Source organism: Agelaius phoeniceus, chromosome 4, assembly GCF_051311805.1.
Source record: "Agelaius phoeniceus isolate bAgePho1 chromosome 4, bAgePho1.hap1, whole genome shotgun sequence".
Taxonomy (NCBI): Eukaryota; Metazoa; Chordata; class Aves; order Passeriformes; family Icteridae; genus Agelaius; species Agelaius phoeniceus.
The window spans coordinates 57,957,282-57,975,286 of NC_135268.1; the positions used below are offsets into that span (position 1 = coordinate 57,957,282).

Below are 18,005 nucleotides of genomic sequence, written 5' to 3' on the forward strand. Positions count from 1 at the left end.
AATCCAACTGTTCAAGGAAACAGCCTTCAGACACCTGCTGGGATGGACCTTGAGTTAATCAGTAGCATGGGATTAGACAATCTCCAGGGACTTCTCCAAGCCTCCACAATCTTGTGAAGCTCACTCATGGGATTCTACTCTGTAAAGTACACCATAAAGAAGGAAACAGAAGTTATACTACATGTCTAGAACATGTTACTTCATAGAGTAACAGAGGTTCAAGTATCAGACAAAACAAGAATGATTTGACAATAACTGGGATTACTTCCAAGAAAGCAAAAACAAGGCAAAGAGAAAGGGGAGCTGAAGCTGATCTAGTAGGTGAAATTTAGCTGAGGTTTGAACAGATTGTTTAGAAAGACAAGAAAGGCCTGCAGATAGTCCTGACAGGCTTGTAAATGTCTTTCTGGCATGAAGTTACTACAGCAAATTTCACTCAAGAATTTTTCTAGAGCACCTGTACAGACATCCTGCCAAACTAAATCAGAATGGCTGGTGTGCCTTAAAAAAATAAAAGGAGACTTTGCCATGTTGTATTTGACTAACAGTCTAGACTATTATTAAAGACAAGCCAGCACAATGAACACATACTACGAAAGAAAATAGGAAAATAAAATGTTTCTTCTGATGAAGTTTCAACCAGGCTCTTCATAGTAAATGAGGTAATATAACAGTATGAGTCACTGAAGTTGCAGCCAGAAACCTAATACATTCTGGAGTTTATCTGTAAGACTCCAGATAGAAGTGTGGTTTCTACAATCAAAATAAGGAGCATCTTAGATAATCTTTCAAATATGCTATATTAAAACGTAATGACAAGTCAATTTTTACCTGTGGCCACCTAATATTAAATCAGCATTAAAAAAAATATTGAACTCATTTTGCAAGAAATAAATATGATTTTTAAAAGCTAAAATGTGTAGCTTTAAGTTTAATATCAGTGCTCTATAGAATCCATTTAAAATAACTTCTGAAGAAAAACCACCATTTGAAACAAAAACATTGGCACAACAGCTCTGCAGAATCAGATCTAGCTTCACCATTTTGCAACAGTGCAAATTACCCATTTCAGTGGAAGCAAGAAAGAAGAGCATCCAGCAAACAATGCCACAAAGGGTGAGCACAAAACAGATGTGGGAAAAATAAACAGCCTTCCCGCCCTGGAATTTGTAAAAAGGTCTGCAAAGAGCAAACAGGACTTCTCACTGCAATTTGACTTCTAGACCTATAAAAGGAATCCCATGAGAAAAGACACTCAGATGAATAAAATATAATAAAAATAAATAGTGGGCATTGACAAGTCTTTTAGAAGAACATTGCTCTTGGAATTAGTTTTATCAAATATTCTGTAGCATTCTGTAATCAAAATGTAGCTATATTTTTTTTAAAAATCTATTGGAACACTGCATCTTTTTATATACTGTCTTCAAAACCAGCCTTTTTCTATCTCTGATTCAACAGACATTTTTAAAGCAGATATGCGATGTTGCTTTGACAAAAGTCTGTTAATACAGAACAACTACAGTAGTAGTTTTAAATTATTTTTCTTAAGACACTATTAATACAAGTGGCCTGTATAATTCACGTACTATAGTCCCACATTCCATTGGTAAGTGATTAACACCGGAGGCTTCGTGGTCTCCTCCCTGTTCTAAGAGGAAGAATGTGCGGTGCATTGCCCTTAAAGTATGTAAGACTAGCTAAAACAAGGATTTCTCACATCCATGATTAACAAGGAATAACTGTTCACTCCCTTCAGGGCTGTTAAAAGCCAGGCCTCTCTACCTGTGCTCATTATTCTTCCCTTAACTATGACACACCTGTGTGAAGGAATTAACTCTTCATATGCTCATATACTCAGACTGAAGCCACACAGGTGATTAAGTACCAATGCTACAGAGAGGAGACAAGTGTAACATCAAGCAGCCTTAAAAAGCAAGCACATGAATATCCCCACGGGTTTTAGTCAGTCAAACCCAGACTTCCCCAGCAGCTGTAGTCAGAACTGCCCAGAATGTGCCCCAAATGAAAAAAATTAATTCTCAGACTCCAGTAAGGAACTTGCCTGCCACAATGAAGACCAGGATTCAGTGAGAAAAGAAACTCGAGACTAACTTTCAGCTAAAGAGCTAAGAACTCAATCTAAAACCTCGGTACAACTTCTAGACTATATAACACAAGGTCTTATCCCTAAAAAATTGATTTCATTGACACACTTTATAAGATGAAATATTGCTCATTTATCAGCTGTGCTTTTAGGAATGATAGTGATAGAAATGATTCCTCGAATAGTGGTTCTACTGCTAACACAGAATTTTTGCCAGGGATCCTAAATTCCACATTAGCCTTGACACCTAAGTGTCTGTAAATTGAGGGGGGGAAAAAAGTCATATTTTGCTTCAGCTAAAAACCCAAAACCTCATTATAAAAATAGGTGACATTCAACATTTTTTCCAGAAGTACCTGCTGCTAGATTATGATCATATAGCTTCATAGAAGTGAAATCTATGGTTTCTAACCCTTCTCTTCTGTAACTGAAAAGACTATATACTATCAGATTCAAAACTCAGAAAGAAAAAAGTTCAGCCCAAGCCTGCTTATTCTAGGATTAATTTATTGATGCAGTTCACATTTAAATAATCACAGAAAATATTGCCATTCCTCTCTTAAAACTATTTTCCTACTTGGAATTTACATTTCATTGATAGAGTTAGTCAATTTGGAATAAAACTGCAATCTCATGCAGAACAGAATATTAGCACATAGGTTTACTTTAATCTCTGGACAACACGTTTTTTTTTTCCCCCCCATCAGTGATTCACCAAGTCTGCACTCTAAGAAAGAGCATACATATAATATAGCCCTTTTCTAGACTAGACAGAAAGGACAGTATTTGTTCATCTAGTCTATTTTGAAGCAGCTGTTAAAGCCCTTGATAAACGCCCAGGCCTGCTGGGCTGTTATGTCCAAGACAAACTGCATTTGTCTTTACCCTAGATGGAACATTTCCCTTCTTAGTCTACCCTGCAATGCATGACTTTGTCAGATGAGATGCTCTGTAACACCCCATACATTCAGACATCACAGTAACTCCCAAGTCAGTTTTTATTTTGTAATTTCAAAACCTACTAATGCAGGGTAATAGTTTACCACATTTATCTGACAAAGTTAGAGCTCAACTGGATAACTCTAACCCTGCAATACATGAATACAACTAAACCCCACTTTATTTTACTGAAGCCCATTTAATATTTTTGACAAGATGATTTTCTTTGTATTAATCATAATTAAATCCATGCTGCAGCTGAAGCTGCACACAGTAATTTCACATACTAATCTGTATCCTGTAAAGAAATCCACCTAGTACTACAGTTTGTTTACTAAGTAGAAAGAACTTTTTCTTGAAGCTATGTAGTTGAAATATACTTTTCCTTCTATGCTATGGCACATCTGTAAGTTTCAAATTGTTCATCCACAGCATGTACAAAACAATACTGACTTTCAGTACTACTCAAACACTCATAAGTACACACCTAAGTAAGTGCTCTCTTCATGTTAACTTTGAATAACTTGTTTTAATGTATTCATGGAGATAGAGCCCAAATAAATGGCAAGTAGGGACAATTCCTCAGTTTGTCATTTTAGAACTGTGTTGCAAAAATTTAGAAAAATCAACAAACTCTAACAAAACATTTAATTCTTGAAATATTTTATGAAAATTGAAATATTGCATCAGCATGCATTGTAAGAAACATGAAAATACAATGGGTAGATTACAGTTTAAAAGCTCCTTCATGTACCAGCTCGATGTTCAGCATTCTTTCCTTGAACTCATGACTGCAGCTCACTCACATCATGTAGCTCAGAGGGGCTGTTTTTGGGGAGGTATGGTGGGGGTGTTTAGCTCAGACACCAACTCAGAAGCTGAAGTTATTCCTTTGAGAGTAACATTTCACCTACACACCAGTTTCAGCAGAAATGGGTTTGGTGGGGGGACTGGTGGCTTATTTCCTTTGTTTATGGGGTTTTGGGTTGGGTTGGTTTTTTTTCCCCATAGTTTGCATTTTAAGTCTACACAGGTAACAGTTTAAATGGACACTTTAAAAATGAAATTTGCTAATTCAAGTATCAAAAATAGGGAGGCTTGGCCTGGAAACTTCTTAGGCCACACAAGTAACCTTTCTCACAGGAGTAATCAGTGAGACTACTCATGCAAACCAAGTTATTCACATGGTAAATGTCTGCAGAATCAGACTCTAAATTAGCATTTTAGGGACATACTGCTGCCTCAATGGATTATTCATAAATACAGGAAGAAAGTGAGTAGTTTTGAAACTATTGCTGTAAACCCCTCCTATTCTGACATTTTTTCCTTGTCATAGCCCTAGCATAATAAGAGCTGGAATCCCAACTACTAGACTTAAAAAATATATTAGGAAAAATTATGATTGAAAAGTTTTCCTATCAGCCAATTTTTATTTTTTTATAAATGAAAAGGTAACTGCTCTTCTCTGTAAACATGTGAAGAGTATATTTAGCCCTCAAAAACCTGACAACCCTCTATTTCTAGGCTACATGGAACTGTAAAGACATTTTAGATTTAAGTAGCTTCTTACAGAACTGGTTCAGCAGTCTATGGCAGCTGTCTTCAACAAAATTTTATACTTCCCTCTAAATGACAATAACTTGTAAAAACACTGGCATATTTTAAGAACTATTTGCAACACTAGAGAATGAGGTGAATTTGGGAATAACAATGGCCTACACGTACTAAAAATTATTTCTAAAGCTGTGTCTAACAGTGTCAGTTTTCACAAAGTGGAAACTTTCAGTTCATCTTCATCTTGCTGTCTTAATATACTATTTCAACTAATATAAAGATCACACCCAAGATGACAGCTTTATGAAGAAAGAAGAAACAAGTTTTTGATTTCACATTCTCATAAGGAATTGTTTCAAAAAGTTTTGTCCCCCATAATAAGCAGTGGTCTCTGGAAATCTCTAAGTGTTGTGAAAATCCTCCACGTCTTGACCCTTTCTGTCTTCCTGCCATGAAGCAGATTGAAAACCATGCTGACACATGACTGTGGTCTCTGTAAGAGAGGTTCAAACCCCTAAGAGGCCACATCCAACCCTCACTCTAGGGCACTTGCCATTTGCTGAAGAGCCACATCCTCTTTAGAGGCTCTGCTCAAGTACATGGGCTCAAATAAGTTATAGATAATAAAGAAAGTCCTGCAGATATTAAGTACTGTAATTATTGCAGATGTCAAGACTGTAATTAGTCCAAGAGCTTTTAGCATTGCTTCAGGATGTACTCAAAGGTACAAGTTTTCCCAACTGAACTTCAGTGCATACAGCCCATTTCTCAATCAAAATGGGTTGTTTCAGCAGACAAAACATCTACACAACAAAACAGACCATGCAATTCTTCTGTTCGGTATCCAGTCTGTGAAAAAAATCATATTTGTGGCAGACAAGCCAGTTCAGGCAGTGTTGTACAAAACTGGCTTGGACTGGAGCCTTAAGAGCTCAGTCCTTAAGAACCTTCAAAGTTGTCAGAGATTGGAACTAAGTGAACACTGCAAAGTGAACACTGCAATGTATAGCAATTTATTTGACTTGAAGACTTCTCCCAGAAGTATCCATCTAAAAGGCTTACAGCAATATCAACTTCACCAGTGTTTCTCTAGCTACTACAGTTTCCACAAACCTAAAACTTACTAAGTTGCAAATTTCCACCTTGCTTTTCCCCTCCTATTTCTTAAGTAGCAGGCATAGGCACACAATAGTTTATTGCAAATGAAAATTTTTACTTTCATTCAGGCTGCTGTAATAATAATCACTTTTTACAGCAGTATTTACTGCAGCCTTGGGTTCCATTGCACTTGTACAATTACACTGGTGTGACACAAATTCCCATTGTGGAGCATATTAGGGCTATAGGTCACAAATAGCTCCATGTACATACTAACGTACATAGTGTACTAAAGATATTTTATTAATTTACAGGAGAAACCACCTGGCATATTTTTATGGATTTAATAAAATTCAATCTTAAGCAGATATCTTCTGAAGAGGTCAAAAGTTTCTCCTTTCTGAGATTAATTTTGCAAACCATTTCAGGTCCGCCCTTCCATTAAAAGGAGCTGAGGATATCCAGCATTTTGAATTATCAGACCTATAAGTGAGCATTCACAAGTAACTCATTAACGAACCAAACAGTTCCATTGAAATCAGAGTTACTGGTCCAAAAAAAATTTAACTGAGACTGCAGTTAAAAACAACCAAAAAAACCCAAGAAACAAACAAAAAGCCACCACCCTAACAAACAAACCCCAGCACTTCACTTAGAGAGATGGGCATTTCTTTTTTCCCAAAAAGAAACTACTGTTGTTCACATTGAAGAGTATTGAAGAACAGGAAATATCTTTTAAAATTAAGCCTGTATACACTAGCACAAGATATTTCAACATAAGCAGTATTACATGTAAACAATCTTATAAATTAAATGGACTTCATTTAAGCTGCCCTGAAGTTCTCTTACACCCTCTGCTTCCATGCTAAAAGGTCTGTATCAGGTACTCTGACAGCAGCTTGGCACATTACACTTAGAGTGAGAATGTGACACCCTACACTCACACATTGAAAAAAAACTAAAAAGCTTTAAAGTGCTTGTTATTTAATGTATAAAAGAAAATACTTGAATGAAGTACCCACAGGTTTCCTGAGAAATCATTTTGGATTTCAAAATCCCAAGGAGATGAATTGGCTGTCAGATAACAATGTGCCTTCCTCAGATGGACTTGGCAGTTGTAAACAAGAAGAATTTTCTCAGCTTTTCCCCACAAATATGAAATATTTGCTCTTAGCCAACAGCTGGGGCAGTTTACAGACATCCTGCATATATATTCAAATTACAAGTCACCCACACACCTAACACGGACTGAATTCCAGCAAATTAAAGAAACTGACAAGTGTTGGAGCAGATGTAATATAACTCTGAAGACAAAACATAATCTAACTTCATAGGTCTAAATAACTAAGTCTTCAGATAGCATAGTCTGCCTGCTGAAGAGTGAACAAATATAACCCACAAAGTATCCAAAAGTATCAAAATTTCTCTTCAGAACTAGTATCTTATGTAAATGGAAAATAGCTATTGTTTTCCAATTATCAAGGGAAAACCAAAGAAAAAATGAAACAATGTAATGGGCAAAATACAAACACATCAGACAAGTAAGTTTCAACTACTGAAGTTCATTTTTCTCTGGTAAAACAGTTCTATACTTCAAGAATAAAACCAGTAAAAGCCTTGAAGTTTTTTGAAATTTGTTAATGAATCACATAGCAGGACCTTACTCTGAAATAGTTAAGAAATAAGGCTGCTGATAAACTGTTTTAAAACTTTGTAAGCATTTGGTATCTCAGTGTCAAACCATATACACAGTGCGGATCTCTTAATGTTTTTTCATGTTTCACATATGAGTATTTACTTTGCAATATGAACTACACTGCTGTTTAATTTTTATCTAGACACCGTAAACCAAATTAAGGAATATGCATATATTATTCCAGTCTATCCCTCAGCAGGAAAAGCTGTTTTAAATTCCTATACTTTGTACAAAGTTGAAAACACATTGTAAAAAAGCATTGAATTAAGTATTTTAATACTACTTAGAAATGCACAGCCAGTTTTTTTCCAAAGAGTAATCAATCTCATTAAAATTTACTTAAAAAAAAAGTTGCACTACGTAATAACATCAACTTTTTAGGTCAAAAAGTTACTTTGGCTTATTTGAAAAAACAAGGTAATTATCTCAAGTACATAATATTTCAACTATTATAGAAATATCATAATTACACTGGTGGGTACTAATTCTCTTGAACAGCTTTGTCTAAATGACCAACCAAACCATAATGGTTTGCGGAGGTTTTTGTTTTAAACCCACAGCAGCTGTGGGTACAAAGCAACTATAATAAGACAAACTACACTCAGGCCAGTGCTGCTTTTCAATTGAGTACAGTAGAAATACTTCTATAAAGTTAAAGCAGCAGCAAATGAAACACTGAGCAAGACCTCAGAGGCACGCTTAAAGAAAAGGTGATATAATGAAAATGCACCAACTACAATGCCTAATAATGAAGACATGAGTCAAGTTCTACAGGAACATATATATTAATATTTTCCAGGCTCCACACTATGTCCAACAATCAGCATCCTGCCTTTAACAAGTCAGCTGTCCCAAGTTTCACAATACACTTAAAAATATTTTCATTTGAAGTGTAACAAAATCAGAAGGCACACACTGAAAACTAGCTTGGGAATGACTCATTTTCTAGGTCTCAATGCAACCAAGCAGGTGTTTGTACTTCAACTTCACCAGATAAGGTTGTCTAATCTCTGTTCCATCTTCTCTCCCCACAGTACTCAATTTTTTTTTTTTAATCCAAATTAAAATTATTTTTGAAAACTAACAGTTCATATTTCTTCTTAGCTTTTGTAAAAGCTTCCCTCATAAAAAACTGGAGTAGAATTGAATCACTGCTATGTGAAAAGAAAATATTTTATAGCCAGAAGTTACTTCCAATAAGGCATTGTATAAAATATCCAACACTACAGGTCAGAGAGCCTTCTTTTGGTGCATTTGAGTTCTCAAAAGTCCTTGTGTATTCAAGATTAAAGTGAAAAATATTAGATAGCATTGAAACTATTTCCTACGGGACAATTGCAGTTTGCACTTTGAATCCAGACTGCTCTTGAATGTTCCCCCCCAGCCGAGTCCCCTAAATGCTGCTTGAGAATTTATTTCTCTTGCATCTCAATAAGGCTAGAAACCATTCCAAAAAAAAAGAAAAAAGTATTTAAAAAATCTGAAGCCTGAGTGCCTTGACACACAATTAATCTGACACCCCAAAAGTTGAAACTTTTAGAATTAAACATACTTACAGCCTCTCCAGTTCTTTTAAGTCCTGGAATGCTCCTCTCTCAATAGTACTAATCTTGTTCTCCATGAGCTGACTGAAATACAGAAATTTTTAGATGTAAGTTTTAATATTTCTGAGATAATTTGTCACATTAACAACTGTCATTTAAAGGCAGCCACATGTTCTTTAAAAAAATCCAATAGCTATAGTAGAGTGACATCCACTTTAAACTTTTGTATCCCTGTCACCAACAATTTACATGGGCTCATATAACCAAAAGTAGGAAAATAAGCCTTGGTAAAAGAAACGGGAATCAATATTAGATTTGCTCATTTACTTAAGGAGTCAAAAGTTATAAAGCTACACAGATGCCTAGAGGCTGCATGCTCACATGCACACACATCAGTGCCCTTCGGCAGGCTGTGAGACTCCAGTCGAACAGCATGAAGGTGATACCAGTCTCACACGAGAATTACAAACCCAAAACTCTGAATTGTGGTGTTGGGAGAAACATCAGCAAAAGACTTGACAGAGATTGTAAACATAAGAGTATCTCTGTTTTGTAACAAAGTCAAAAATTACTACAATGTTATATTTACATCAGAGAGAAAAGGAAAAGGATTTTACAGGACCACTCGCTCAAATTAAACCAGCCTTAACAAATAAGCTAAGTAGTTAGATATTTCCTTCAGAAAGCAACAAAAAACCCAACCAAAAAATAAACAAAAAGCCCCCACAAACTACCACGAAATTTTAAAACCTTGATAATGCTTGAAAAAAATTTTTTAAAACAAAGAAACAAGAACCCAAAAAGCCACCCAAACAAACCAACCAAATAATTCCTTCCTCAACTTCAGTGGTAAAGTTTCTGTTTTGTCGAGAAACTACAAAAGAGCAATAATAATCACCTGGGACTTGCTTTTACATTCACTAAAGGAATAACTTTTTTCTTAATTATCTCCCTTATAGTTCTGGTTGAGAGTACCCATTTTCAGTGTGAACTATAAATTTCACAGCCTTAAACTGAAGTAACTCCAATGGTTATTCAACCAATTTTAGCAACTCTAACTTGTAAGCTATGTGCTAAATTAAGTCCTCAAGTTCTCATCATCTTAAGGAGAGATTAAAAACATTTAAAGAAATCTCGTTCAAAGGAATTGCTCACTCGCGCATAACAGTGCATAACACATGGCAGAGCAGTTTTAGGTTCAGATATGGTAATACAGTAGCTAAAAAGTGATAACCCATCCAGAAAATGAACTGAAATGTAACTACAACCTGTAGCATCAGTCCTAAGAGTTATCAATGAGAGAAAGAGAAAACTTACAGAACTCGAAGGTGCCTCAGACCAGCAAAGTCAGTCTTCGTGATTCTTGTGATGTTATTTCCATTAAGATCCCTAAGAAGAATAATTTGTAAGCAGCAAAATTAAAACATTAAAAAGCTATTTTTAAATTGTTTTGTTTTCAGGAGCACAGCATTTTTAGAAGTTAGGAGACATAAACAAATGCAACAAGCCATTCTTACAATTAACACCATGCAAGTTCCTAATTTCCAAGCAGCTGAAATACGATTTACCTTCAAAACAGTAGTTTGAAACTTTGTAGCAGGAGAGTCTTGGAAAGTCACTTCTGCTTGCCATTACAAAGCTCACGTTTAACTACAATCTTTACCAATAGAAGAGTTCAAGACTCTATGTTTGGGGTTATAACTGCTTTTAGAAGAACCACAAGACTCAGTACATAGAGGTACATCTATCTATCTATCTATGTTACAAACTTTGACTGTTACAAAAACTAACTGACTGAAAAAAAAAACAACTAAATTTTCACCATTTCAAGCAATTTTCAGATTTCCCAGTATGGCATAGGGCTTAAATACCTATAACAAATATGAGGTTTCAAACAAGCATTAAGGTTTCAAACTGCTGGAGTAAGTGATGGAAAATAAGGTTTTACCAAAACTAAGCTCTCCACTTGCTGCACAGGAAGCTATACGGACTGCAGAATGCAAAGCAAGTTCAGAAGCAACAGAAACCTGTATTTAGGCCCTAGCATTTCTCATCATACTTCTATACTACTTTTTCTTCTGGAGTATATGCCTCTTTTTAATAACTTTTTGGGTTTAAGAAATAAACATCTTTCTATTTCAATCACTGCAAATAAAACCAGACTTGGCAATTCATGAGATAAATCTTTAGGAAGTGGTATTACATGGGAGCTATTCTAACAATTATAGTTCATTCCCAACGTAGCTGGGGGGGGAAAGTAGTATGTTTTTAAGCGCTTTATACCACATATGGCCAAAACACCACTGTAAAGAAACCACACGAGTCCCAGGAGGAACGTGTCCCTGATACTCTTCCTGAGTGAAATTCACCACTCGAGACGCGCGTTCACATGCCAACATTTAAATGACTTATCAGAGAGTAAGAAATAACGCGCACACCACTTCCACTCTCAGGACCCGTCTGAAAGCAGCCTGATACAATAAATAACCGGCCACATACAGAAGACAGCCCAGCCGCGGGTGGAGGGAGGGATCACCGCTACGGCACCGCTGAGTGCCCTGCGAGCGCGGCTATCGCACCCCGGCGCGCCCTCGCCCGCCGGCAGATGCGCGCCCCCGCCCGCCCCTCGCGGCTCCGCGGCGGGAGGGAGCGCTGCGCGCCCCGGGGCCTCCCTGCCCACGCCCGCGGAGCGCGGCCCGGCTCTGCCCCGGGGAAGGCGAGCCGTAATAGCCAAGTTTGACGGGAAATGGGCGCCTGCGGGGGGAGAGGCCGCTCCGCCGCCGCCCCGGGGCGCCCCCCGGCCGCGGTGGTGCCCGCCCCCGCTCCCCGCGGAGGCGGGAACCGCGCTGCTCACCGCGGCTTCCCGGGATGAAAGGCAGCGGCTGGGAACAGCGCCCACCTCTTCCGTGTCTCCGCGCATCGCTGTGAATCGGGCACGGCCAGCAGCAGGAGAAGGGAACAGAAAACCCCCACCCAAAGGGCGTCGGGACCCTAAACCAGGCCGGGGCCGGGGGCCACCTCAGCCCGACAGCCGGCGCCGGCCGGAGCCCTGAAGGGAGCAGGGAGCCGAGGGGCGCTCGCCGCCGCCCCGGCCGGGTTACTTACAGCCTCTCGGTGTTGCGGGGGATGTTCCTCGGGACGCCGCGCAGCGCCAGCCCGTGACAGTCCACGGTGCTCCCCGAGCAGGAGCACTGCGCCGGGCACGGCTGCGGCGCCACCGCGCCCGCCATCGCCAGCAGCAGCCCCAGGGACAGGGTGAGCTTCCCCCAGCCGCACATCATCACCGCCCGCTGCAGCCCAGCCGGGCCCACCGGCCTCGGCCCCGGGGAGGCGCGGGGCGCGCCGCCCTCCTCCTCGCCGCGGGGAGCGCTCGGGCAACTTTCACGGTGCGGAGACAGCGAAGTCTTTTCTATCCAAAGCCAAGTCAAGAAAACAACCCCGGCAAAGTGAGGCGGGTGGCACCGGTCGGCGGCTGAAGGCAACTTCGCTAGGCGCGGGGCCGCGCCCGGGCCGTCCCTCGCTGGCCCGTCGGTGGCTGGGAGAGGCGGCACTTGGGTCTCACACACTTGGGTCTTCACACGCTCCCTGCGATGGCGAAGCAAACCCAGGGTCTCAGGCTGCGGTGGAGTTGGGCGAGCTACTTATGTTCCTCTTCGCCCCTTTCAAAGCCGTGACTCCCCGCTGAGCCCCCGGCGAGAGGCCGCGGAGCCCCGTCCGCCCGGCGGCGCTTCCTGCGCGGCGGCCCGCGCAGCGCTGCAGCCGCTCCCACGCGCGTCCCCCGCCGCGGGCCGCTCACAGCCCCACGGGGGGCGGCGGCGGGGCTGACACACACCGCGCACACACCGCCCTGCCAGAGGCGCCTCAGCAAATCATACCCCTCTCGCAGGCATTCATCAAACTGTCTCACGGAAGGAGGAGGGAGGGGAAAAAAAAAAAGTCAAACACACAAGATGCTGTTGGGCTTGGCTCTCCACCCCCCGCGCCCCCTCCTGCTGTACGCTCCCAAGCCAAGTTTAGCAGGAAAGGGCTGGTCCTTGACCACGGTAATAATAATCAGTCGAGAAGTGATTCGTTGCCCTGCTGGAAGGGAGTTCATCCACGACCTTCTCCTCGGTGACAGATCACAGTTATAGATCCTCCTGTGATCCCGGGAGCACGGCGAGACAGTGCAGATAACAAGCGAAGTGCGGCGAGAGCGGGAGGGGCGGGGAGGGGTGTTATTCTGCTCCCCGTGGTCTCCCGGATACCGTGGCTTTGCTGCGGCAAAGGCACCTGATGGAAGAGGTGGGAACTGCTCAGTCCTTCCAGGTGAGGCCAGTTCAGCAGCTCCTGGGCTTGCTGCAGGAAAGGGAGCAACTTTCCTCCTCTCCCGGAGCCCCCCCGAGGCGCAGCACCTCGGGAAGGGTTGGCGCCTCTTTCCCCGATCCCGCCGGTGCACCTGAGCTGTCGGTGCTGGTGCCGAACAGCCCGGCCCTCGGCTCCCTGGCGGCGGCGCTCCTCCGGCGCGGAGGGAAACGGCGGAGGGGAGCGGTGGGGAGCGGGAGAACGGACACGACACGCCGGGCTCCTTCCCTCGCACCCCGAGTCTTTCCGCTTGAACAATGGGCTAGCACCGCCGCTCGCAGGCCGGCCGGCTCTCCTCCCCGCCGCAAGGTGCCTGCCGCCGACCGCCGAAAGTGCTCCCCGAGCGCGGCCACCAGCCGAACGAGCCGCCGGCACCTCGCCGAGAGCTCCCCACGCGGCCGCCCGGCGCCCCCCTCCCTCCCCGGCGCGGCGCCCCTCGCCCGCTCCCACGGAGCCGGGTGCGCCCCCCGCGCCGCCCTATATAGGGCCGGCCTGGCCGCGCCCCCCCGGCCCCGCCCGCGGCGCCCCGAGCCCGCTCACTGGCTGCGCCGCCGCCCGCCCCGGCCCGCCCGGCACGGCCCCGGCACGGCCGCCGCGGGGCGGGGGGTGCGCGGCGGCGCCGGCGATGAATGAAAGTTGGGGGAGCGTGGCGGCGGCGGCGCGGGAGGCAGGTTCCCCCAGCCCGGCCGGGAGCGCCTCTCCGCTCCCCGCCGCGCGGAGTTTGCCACGCAGCCCTGGCCTGCGCGTGTCAGGCGCTCCACCAGGGAGAAGGGAGAGCAGGGAGCCGGACCAGGGTCCTTCGCGATGCTCGTGTGGGTTTTAGCTGGAGAGGGAGGGGGCGGAAACGCCGCTGGCTGCACTTGGAAATGCCTTGGGAGTCTCACCGAGGGTCTTCTTGTTTGGGAAAGGGGACAAGGATTGTAGTGGCATGTTCTTTGCTTGTAAATTTAGTGTGAAACACGCCAGGATCTCTCATAGGCTACTTTCGAAAATAAAATATGTTATTTAATGTTATTCCATACATTAAAATATGTCGAATAGCAACGTTAATACTGCTCCTTTAGAAAACATCTTCCATTTCAAAAAAATTGTATCCTTAATAAACACAACGTTCCTAATAAATGTTCCCAATGTATTGTTTATTGTCAGCGCATCTCCCGCAATCCTAGGAAAATACTACATGCATCTTAACATTTTAACTCATTTTGTTCTTCCTTGCTTGTGAATTCAGTTCCATGCGATTTATAACAGCTCTTGAGACTCCAGTAATAGGTGAAAGTGATTTGTCTTTCATTAGACGGCAAACCCCAGCAGGGATGACTAAGCCTTCAGCAAGGTGTAGTTTGGAAATGCTCAAGGGAGTCTATCGTTTCTTCCATATGGCTGGGTCCAGCTGAGTCTCTTCATCCCTGGGGTCTCTGCTGCACAATCCCTGCAAGAGGCTTACTGTGTCATTTTGCCCGTTACCAAGAGGACAAATTCTGTTCTCAGAAATGCTATTCTAGAGCTGAGTTAATCTGCTGAAGTGGAAGCCAACAAAGTTACTCCTGACTTCTCTTAGTGTAGAATGTGAGCCCAAAGTAAAATTGCTAAAGATGCACATGCCTACAAAAACTTTATAGTTTTTAATCCATTTGTTGAGACAAGGCTCGGTAAATATGATTGTTGCACTGTTTTCAAATGCTGATAATGGCATCTTTTCCATTATACAGAGATGCAGATACTCCAGTTTTTACATTGATGCAGAAAGGAGAATTCAGTGAGTGTCAGGGGAGTACATCAGCTTCTGTATATAAATGCTTTACACTCTTTTCTCCCTTTTGGTTGTTTTAAGTCTTTACAAAAGATTTCAAAAGGAATTTGCAAGTTTTTATTAAGCAACAGAAAAGAAAAAAACTCCTTATTCTAACATATTGCTTTTATACATCTACTACAATCCTTTAAAAATATAACTCAAGGCAGACAAAAAAGATAAATGTTAACTGTTCCATACTTTTCATTATTTATTTCAAGTACCAGCAATGTGCTTAGTGCTGCAGAAGACAGAAAGAGAGGAAACAGTGAATCTTTTTAATATAGTAATTCTCAGAAAATCTAAATCAATTCTTAGAGCATTAAATGTTGCTGAACTACTTTAGGCAGACCTGATTCAAAATCGAAATTGGTCTTAATTTAATATACTTTGTTTTCAAAGAGAAGCATTCTAAGTACAAGCAAGATAATTTTTTTTATTCATTTTGAGGGGGGTTCATTGATTTTCAACATGTCCACCTTTGAAACATACCTTTCAGTCATTCAGATTGATTTTCCTGAGTGTCTTGCCTGCCAGCATATTGAAACTCTCTTTGTGATCTAAACACTTCCATGGGAGAGCTCCCAGTGTCTGGATTTGTCCGAAGACGAGGCCTGTCAGACACACTCTGGTGTCATTGCTGGAATAGGAACCTGCAGAGTGCCCTGTGGCTGCAGAATTAACTGTCAACCACTTCCAAAGTTTCGAGGGAAAATATTCCCGTAGAGTAAGAAGCTGGGCAAAAATTTTAACTACGATATGATATATTAAAAGAAAAACAGTTAGAAAGATTCGTCAGTGGAAGAGCAAAAGTATTGCTGCAGCCATTTCAGAAAATACTGACAGTTTTCTCTTCTCCAGATTTCTTTGTACAACATTCCACTCTTTGAAGGGTAATCTAAGGGGATACTCAAAAAGCAAAGAAGATCAGAACTATTAGCATAAGGAGATCAAAGTCAATAATAATAGGTAACATCTTCAGAACAGGATCCAGAACATCAAAAAAGAAAAAGCTGCTACTCCCAGCTGAGGCTGGTAACAGTGACTGTGGCTGCGCACAAAGCTCTGTGCTCCGCGGATACATCTGACTGAGCTCCATGAACATAATCAGCTCTGTGAACATCACTGCAGCTTCACAAGGCCAGCATGCCTGAAAGATACTGAACCAAATGACTCATCAATTTGTAAATAGGAGGTCAATAAGATGAGAGAAAAATGGCCAACAGAGGTTTATCAAGAAAAAACATTATAAACTAATCTGTTTTCCTTCTTTGACAATGTAACTAGCTTCTGGGGAAGGGGAAAGTATGATAGATGGTGATATTAGCAGGCCATTTGCCACCATGCACATTCTCCTAAGCAATCTACTTAAATATAGCGAAAATCTAATTGCTGGAACGTGGATACTTAATTGGGTAAAAAATTCCAAAGCTTATATCCAGGGTATGGCTGATGGTCAATCTGAGAGTCCAAAGAAAGTACACTCTTTTAAAAAGCTGTTAAGACTGTTATGTCACTGAATGATTCCATTAGTGATTGAAAATTAAGTATAACTATTAACAGATGACACCAGAATGGAAAAGGATGCAAGGATCTTGTAAAGCAGAATGAGAATTCAAAATTATTTTGATGAAACTGGAGGAAATGTGTAATTAGTAAATCTTAAGGAAGACATGAACATTACATTCAGAAAAGAATTTCAAATGTATAAATGCAAAATGACCAGCTGGGTAGCAGTACTCCTGAGAAGGATATGGAGATGAAAACGTGTCATCTTAAACTTATGATAAAGGAGATTTCATTACAGAAAGGCAGATACCATTCTGATGAGGTATATATTGCATATATATATATATATATATATATATATATATATATATATATGGAGATATATACCATATATTGCATAAGAAAGGTAAGCATTCTTAATTTCCTACTGATTACTAAAATTTAATGTAAACTTTTGTCAGCTTTTATGAGTAGGATAAAGTGTTCAGTTTTTGGACATCATTCCTAAAATATACTGTAAATAAACCAGAGACACTTCAAGGAAAAAAACAAAGAATATAAATTTAAGCAAACATGAACTATGAAAAGAATTTTGAAAAAAGTGAAGTTTCCTGGTTTTAAAACAAACAAACAAACAAACAAACAAAGAAGCAAAACACTTCACCCCAAATAAACAACAGAGGCAAAGGAAAGTCATGGTACTTTCCCAAGTTAAAAGGTTTCTGTAAGCAGAACAATGTTCAGTTAATATTCACAACCAGTAAATGTTTAATTTTCAGGAAGGAAGATTTATGGACCAGGAAAGCTGGTAGTAAATAATGATCTGTAAACCAAAGTATGATAATGTTATTTTTTTTTCATTCTGCCTAAGCCAAATTTTTACTGAAAATTTTAAAACAAATTAAGCACATACTAAATAGGAATTATCCAGATGTGCTGTATTTAGTGTCTGAGTGAGGACATTAGATAATTGTCTTTTCACATTCTTTTTAGCTGTGATTTTTCATGAGCATAAAAGAAGTAGCAGTATTAATAATTGTTGAAATGTACATGTGGCTCCGTGTATTAGTTGTTTATTATTTATTATCACATATTTATAATCCAGGACCATCTAATGCTTTCAGTCAGAACTGTGCTTGGAAGTGAAGTGGTACAAAAAAGATATGCTCATTTTTGTCTAGATATGATGTATGAAAGGCAGAAGGAAAAACATAAAATTTTTAAAAACTGGCAAATAGATAATTTTGTCCATCAAGCTAATGTGAAGTTCATTCATTATTTACCTGTAAGCAAGTGGAGATCTTCAGGAACAAGGAATGCAGAGGTGATGCTAGCACTCAAATAAGAACAGAAGAGGAAGATTGTGCTATGATAGGTGCAAAAAAAGTCATGAGTAGAACACAAAAATAATGTAGGATACCA

The 18,005-nt window shown here is 41.1% G+C and overlaps 1 protein-coding gene across 10 annotated transcripts in view; it reads right to left on the minus strand.

Moving 5' to 3' along the window:
* SLIT2 (slit guidance ligand 2) overlaps positions 1-13,675 on the minus strand; it is a 260,841-nt gene extending 247,166 nt beyond the window's left edge. For all 10 annotated transcript variants that reach the window (XM_054633202.2, XM_077177664.1, XM_077177662.1 and 7 more), the window contains exons 1-3: positions 12,044-13,675; positions 10,256-10,327; positions 8,951-9,022 (exon numbers count right to left, since the gene is read on the minus strand). In XM_054633202.2, coding sequence (XP_054489177.2) covers positions 8,951-9,022; positions 10,256-10,327; positions 12,044-12,219 — 320 coding nt within the window. In that variant the 5' untranslated portion in view covers positions 12,220-13,675. The remainder of the gene's footprint in view (positions 1-8,950; positions 9,023-10,255; positions 10,328-12,043) is intronic.
* Between the last annotated feature and the right edge of the window lie 4,330 nt (positions 13,676-18,005).